The sequence below is a fragment of the Megalops cyprinoides genome, chromosome 22 (assembly GCF_013368585.1).
Source record: "Megalops cyprinoides isolate fMegCyp1 chromosome 22, fMegCyp1.pri, whole genome shotgun sequence".
Classification (NCBI taxonomy): Eukaryota; Metazoa; Chordata; class Actinopteri; order Elopiformes; family Megalopidae; genus Megalops; species Megalops cyprinoides.
Genome location: NC_050604.1, coordinates 22,873,872 through 22,880,684, shown reverse-complemented (window position 1 = coordinate 22,880,684; position 6,813 = coordinate 22,873,872). Strand labels below are relative to the sequence as shown.

Genomic DNA, 6,813 nt, shown 5'->3' with positions numbered 1-6,813 from the left:
AGTAATATCTCCACAAAGAATCTCTCTTTAATCACCGAAATGCAAGACATGATAAATTAAAATGGAGTATAGTTAATTAGCCGAGAAGACTTTTTTTTTCATCTGCAAGGATACTGTGCCTTTTGAGACAGGATAAAGCGCTGCCTGAAAGGGCGTATTTGCCATCTGTACGGCAACGCAGTTCTTCGCAGAGTGCGTTCCTTCTGCGCCTTTAGCAGCTGCTGTATCAGCCCTTGAATCGAGGCAGGCTGTCAGTGCACTTACTGTCATCCGCATCCACCCATAATGCTTTTAGCAATCCTCGTCACCAGTAACCACAGTTCGAGGGGAAGGTGGTTTGGTTAAAAGCGGTCAAAGAATTCCACGGGTAAAGGGACCATCGCAGAACCTCTGCTTCACATACAGTATTCTTGGAAGAGATCACAACACCTGGTATCTCTGAAAGCTTTAACTCTTGCACAAAGAAAGGTCTGCAGTGGCATTCCTTAGAAAATTCAGACAAGTGTGCATTTTCATATAAGCTGTGTCACCTGTCACCTGCTGTGTAGGAGTGCCATACATACTCAGTCTTGCCACAATCATCTGGTATGCAAATTCGCACCCTACCAGCACAAAACCTCAGCTGATTTTCACAGAGCTTTTCCCTTGAAGCTCCCTGGACAAGTGTTGCACAGATGCACGATGATGAAGATGATGATACAAATGATTTTAAATGATGTCTGATTACAAATTTAACCCTGAAAATGAGTGAATGGGGGTTGAATGGCAATGGGGGTTGAATGGCTTCATAGTTTTAACTAGTATCCATTGTTAGTGTGTCCCTTCATTTTAAAGCATCCATTTTAGTCTTCATCAGCCTGTTGTTCTTAGGCTGCCCTATACATCACAGTGGCGGGGTTAACTCTTGCTCTAAGCCAATTTTAGTCTTTTCATGTGTTCTGCTCTGACTGCTAAAAGGGCAGGGCTGGCAAAATTATACCAACCACTCCACTGTCAGTCTGGGGTCGGGGGTAAATTAATAGAGGAGTGATTGGCGTGTGGAAATTATATACACGTGCATTGCTTTACTGAGTTAAAACTCCCTGATTTATGCCTTGGCATGCACCATAAAGGTTTGTCATATTGAAAAGTTTTTAGCAGCATTGATTCAGAATAGAAATGATTACGTATGTCACATAATGCATGACACATTGGCAATATAGATGAGGTACAGTCTACCTATACATATTATGACCACATTGCTGTACTGCCAGGCTTTCTAGTTTGATTCTGACTGTAAAGAATGATACCTGACATTTTCAACTTTTGCACAACAGTCAGAAGTGAGGTCACTTTGCATCAAACGCTATCGACGCACAACTATTACAAAATTAATGGAAAAAAAAAATGATGAACTGATTTTTTTAGGAACTACAGCCAATTACAGCCAATATTACGTCCATGCATACAGATTCTCCTGCCTCAGTCGTTCACGGGTCTGTGTTCCATTGGAACCGCACGCTCCTCGGTTCTCAGAGGTGTCCCATATCGTGCATGGTTTTTGGAGAAGTCGTCGAGCTCTCGGGATGTTATCGTGGTAACGCTTCTTGCGTGTGGCTCGCAGTTGCTTCATCTGAAAATGTGAGGTTGTGCTGGGGGAGAACTCGTGAAGGAGGGGTGGGGGAGAAAATTATATCTCCCTTTGTGGAAGAAATGCAGTCCGTCAAGGTTTCTCCTGTGTCGTTCGTAAAGAGCTCAAGTCGAACTCCCCTTCCGCTGGGCGCGCATTGTCGGAAATAACAGAAGCAAATGGTTTTTAGTCTTTTGCTAATTCGTTTTGCCTACAGGACCGACGTTATGATGAGACGGAGATTAACACCAGTGCAGATATTACAACATGCAAATCCGCGTCTACAGTAAGTCATTTTGAATGCTCCGATGCTGCTTTTTTGCAACGCATATTTATGTATGTATGTATTTATGTCTTTTATGTATTTATGTTGCATAACTCTTGACTGTTCCATAAATGCATTTCAGGAGGAAGTGAAATATATTGTCAGTGGGTGTCGCGTTTCTTTTTATTACAAAACGATTTTATTCGCACTGTCTCTGTTCCCAATGTACAGTTTGTATGATACAATTTAGGACTTCGCCCGCATTGGTAAATCACAGCTGCACATAGCGATGATGATTAGCTATATTACTGCTGGATTCGTAACGGTATTGAAAGGATAGCAGCGACGGTATGCAGCAGGCTAACGCAACATAAACGTGCTTTCTGTCTTCTAGGTGAAAGTTTGCCCACAGTTCCGAGGGAAGGTGGTTTGGTTATTAACCGGTCAAAGAATTTCACGGGAGCCGCACGTGTGAAAATTCGGCTTGTTCACGACTGAGTCTTGGATTTTACCTGTAACACCGGCGTGTTTTTTCCACAATGAAGCGGAGACAGAAGCGTGTGCTTCAGATGGCGTTTTTATTCATGGTCGCTTTGATTTTCCTTCCGAACATCGGTCTGTGGTCACTGTACAAGGAGAAACACCTGATGAAGTCGCACGAAGCGGGAGAGCAGGTTGGTACCAGACAATACGCGCTCTGTTTGCAATGGTGAATTACGTCGCCAAGCACCGTTCTCTTAAGCTGCTTAGTTGGCAGAGATTTAAAGTTGATTCCCGCAACTATAAAGCAGTGCTAGGTGGACGGGTGGAGAACCACTCAGAAAACTTCAACTCCCAGGTTATGATATGGTGAACAAGTTATATTAGTTTTCGATCCAGAGAAGTCCAAAATATTTGCATGGCTTCTCTTGAATGAAGTGATTACCCTTTCATCTTGAGGAAACGTCATTACTGTATGGTAATGACCGTGTGGGGAACTGTCCCAAGTGTGTAGGTATAGCGCCATGCAAATTAGCCTATTGTTGTCAAACAATAATGCAATATGTTGTTGAAAACGTTGTTTGACATTGCTTTAGTTTAGATAACATGTTATGTCATTGTTTTGAAATATTCACATCTGTAAACATACCGTCATTGAACGGACTGAACATTCGAGTACGTATTTTCTCAATGGACACTACATGTTTCCATACATTTGAATATAACCGTTCAAAAGTATGACGCATTAAACAGTGAACTGGATAAAGTTATTGGTTTTCTATAAACATATTAAACTGTATTTATACCAATGTATCGCAACAAAAGCCATGGTACTCAGCTATAAATTTAATGAAAATGGACACGTGTTGTTAGGGCTCTGACAAGATGTCTGACATATATGTGCCACTTACCCAGACTGTAAAGACTATGTTTTGTTAGCCTATGAAAGAGGTGCCTTGAACTGGGTACCCTTTTATGCACCCAGACTATTGACCATATTTACAGGCGGAAAAAATGCTTTGCTTTCAGAGATTGTAGTTGGCTCCATGCACAAATCGAGAGATGCGTGGTGTACCTCTTGAGATGTGTGAACAGTTGAGAACAGTTTCCTTTGAATGCACGTTGTACTTTTGTGTGGTCTTGACTGAACGTCACGGTGAGTTTCCAGTCACAGAAGTTTAGTGCTGCTGTGTGATTTCTGAGAAGTTGAGTTTAGTCGCCTGTCACTCAGCTCAGAGCACTCAGAGGAGCGCTAAAGTAGGGCTTCAGGATGAACAAAGCAATGTTCCAGGATCGGAGCTGGAAATTCTAGGGCTATGTGTTTGTCCGTCTGGTCACCAGATTGAGTTACAGGTCACTACAGAGCAACATTACTACAATGTCCTCTAAATAAATCACAGATCTCCACGAGCTTCAGATGTTTTGCAGAGTGTTGCATGTTAATGAAACTTTCAAACCTATCAAATGCCTTCATTGTAAGTGGAGTTGGTTTAGCCACTGAGGGTGTTATGCTCTGGAAGTGCCTCCTGCAGAATGATTGTTTTTTTGTAGCGAAGCAATGGTACTTTATTGTTATTATTTTATCAGTGTGGCCAGAAATGAATTCCAGAATCGAATTGTGTCTGTGTATATATATATATATATATATATATAATTGTATACCAGTGTATGTGTACCAGTGTAATGTATAACATCTTATCCGATATGAGTGAGTTTTTCACGTCTGGGCACGTCTGTGTCAGGTGGCTCTGGTCTGTGACACGGCACTGCGTAGGCATACATGCGGGAGCTGGGTGCTGAGCAGAGGGCAGCAGAGGGCTTGCAGAAACAGCCTCCCTCACCGCGCTCCGCGGAGCTCCGGTGACACGACAGCAAATCCGATTTCAAACACCCGCTGTTTTGCTGGCGCCGGAAACCCGGGCGGCCGTGCCAACCGAAACGTGCAAATTACATCCAGCGGGGCTACAACGCTAATGTGGGGTATTGTTTGCCGGGTACTGAAAGTCACCCGCATCCACACTTAACTTTACAAAGACAGGGTGTAGCGCAGTGGTTCCAAGCACCAGAAACTTATCCATGTGCACAGTGTGTTGGCTGAAATATGGATGTTGCACCCCTGAGCAACAGTTTTCCCCTAACTGCTGAAGTGCACAGCTGCTCCACGAAAGGGTTAAATCATAGGATAGGTGACAAATTTAATGATGTAAGTAAGGCCCTCAAGGTCAGGGTTTTTGCGATGAACACATGCCCCCAAATGCAGGGATTTTCTTTTGGTCGTGTTGTAGAATTTACCACCGCTAATATTTTCTTTTTCCATTACGATCCGGCGAATTTAAAGCCGACTGTCATAATTGAGTATACAGCATGTCATGCTTGTAGATGTTTGGCGGCATGTGGTGCGGCAGCTCAGCGGTTAGTCACAGGCAGACAGAAATGCCCAGAGACACTCCTGCGAATGTAATGCGGTTTGAATTTCTGTTTGAAGTTCCATTGATTGGCGTCCTGCGAAAACGGGGGAGGTAGTGTCTGCGATGTGGGAGCCCAAATAAATGGAACGGCGCCGCCCATTTTATTTAATCGGTAACCGGACGCCTTTGGCCAGACGTGGGCTTTCGCATGAAATCTCTCGTTCATGTTGAATTCAGACTTGGTCAACTCTGCTGAGGAGTCAGTGGTCAGTGGAGGTGTGCCTGGGTTTGTCTGAGCAGCTCTGGAGAGCTACGGAGACCCTGGCATCCAGTGCATGTCACACAACGATATTTATGCTGTGGAATAAATCAGTCCAGTCAGGACGTCTGCAGCAAGGGAGAAACGTATAGGTTATACTTAAAGGCTTAAATATCGCTGACTTGGGAACAACTGGAGTGATTTGTACTGTAAATGTGTAGCGAGTTCCACAGGGAAGCTGAATATTTTAGCATTGCTCTTCATCTGGTGGTAAATATATGCGCTTTTTAATTTGGGAAGTGATGTTGGCAGCAATTCGCCATAATCCGGTCAGAATATTTACTATTTACTAGGAAGGGAAATTCAATTGTGCCAAATACATAAAAAGAACAGCGATGTGCATAATATGGTCAAAGTTGTAAAATAACAATCAATCAATGTTTTTTGGTGACAAGTTTAATTAGGAAAGGCAGTTTTTGACCTCCCCTAGTAGAACGTGTTTGTGCTCAAAGATAAAAATCAAAGAAGTAGCAGCAGAATGATTTATAAAGAGAGATTCTTCAAAGCAGCATGCTTTACCTTGAACTTAAAGTCTGCACTCCTAATCTTTTAATTTATTTAATCTCTTTGGCATCTTCCACAGTTCATTCCTGTTGGTTTCTCCGTGATTCTGTCTGTTTCCCTGGTTTGAGAGGAGTGACTTTCCTGAAAAATGAAGTGCATATATCACTTATCTTTTCACATTTTAAATTATAAACAGGTAGACAGGTATGGCCTAGAGAAAAAATTGCAGCATTGTGTTCATGACGGTGAGTCCCCCAAGTTCCTATCTAAATATTGTACATCCTGTTTTAAGAACAAAATTTTAAGTCCTCATCTCTGAGGTGGAGCTGTACATTCGGATGACATCCAAAGTGTGACAACTTTTTAATGGTTAATTTCTGAAGATTCACTGTGTAAACTACACAGTATCTCCAGGAATGAGGCTTCAACAGCAGCAACTGGTATTTTTGTTTTGTACATAACATTATTACATTACATTATTGGTATTTAGCAGACGCTCTTATCCAGAGAGACTTACATAAAAATATGTTATATATGCATAAGTTCTATTTTAATACATATAAACCCATGCTTCTGTTATGTAGAGATCAGCATCTCCTCAGTATGGCAAACTCTAGTCTCTTGTCATGTACATCAGGTATGTCTGAGCATGACCTTGGCCCACCTGAGTACATGACAGATCTAGAACTGCTGGCATTTTCAGTGAAGGTTGTCTCATTAAATTGTAGGTGGCAGTGTGGTGTAATGGTTGGTTTTAGTCTTTTTTTAAGTTGGAGATTTGAATCTCGTGTGGAACACTTAACCTGAATTGCATGAGTGTATAACTGGCTGTATAAATAGATAATGTGTAAAATATGACAATGGGAACAATCTCAGTTGCCTTGACAAATAGCTAAGAAAATAGATCATGTAATTTTCAAATTCAGTTCATAGTGTTTATAATGTTTAATTGGGCATGCCCTCTTAAAACCCACAATCGTCTATCTGTTAAATAACAAGCTGTACATTAACCAGAGTTACGACCTGCCCTTTCTGGAGCTCTCATAGCCTCCCTAATGAAAGCTGTGTTCAGATGATTATTTCTTTTAAATTAGCACAATACCTCAGCTAATTTATGCCTTTTTTCGAGACTGTTAATCAAAATGTTATAAGCTGATCAAACTTTTATTGTACATGTAGCCCTTCGGCAGAGGGTAGTGGGGAAAGGACATATATCCTACATCTAATG

At 41.9% G+C, this 6,813-nt stretch overlaps 1 protein-coding gene across 1 annotated transcript in view; it reads left to right on the top strand.

Moving 5' to 3' along the window:
• The first annotated feature begins 1,586 nt into the window (after positions 1 to 1,586).
• galntl6 (polypeptide N-acetylgalactosaminyltransferase like 6) overlaps positions 1,587 to 6,813 on the top strand; it is a 130,599-nt gene continuing 125,372 nt past the window's right edge. The window contains exons 1-2 of the mRNA XM_036517112.1: positions 1,587 to 1,895; positions 2,269 to 2,548. Of these exons, the coding sequence (XP_036373005.1) occupies positions 2,414 to 2,548 (135 nt within the window). The 5' untranslated portion in view covers positions 1,587 to 1,895; positions 2,269 to 2,413. The remainder of the gene's footprint in view (positions 1,896 to 2,268; positions 2,549 to 6,813) is intronic.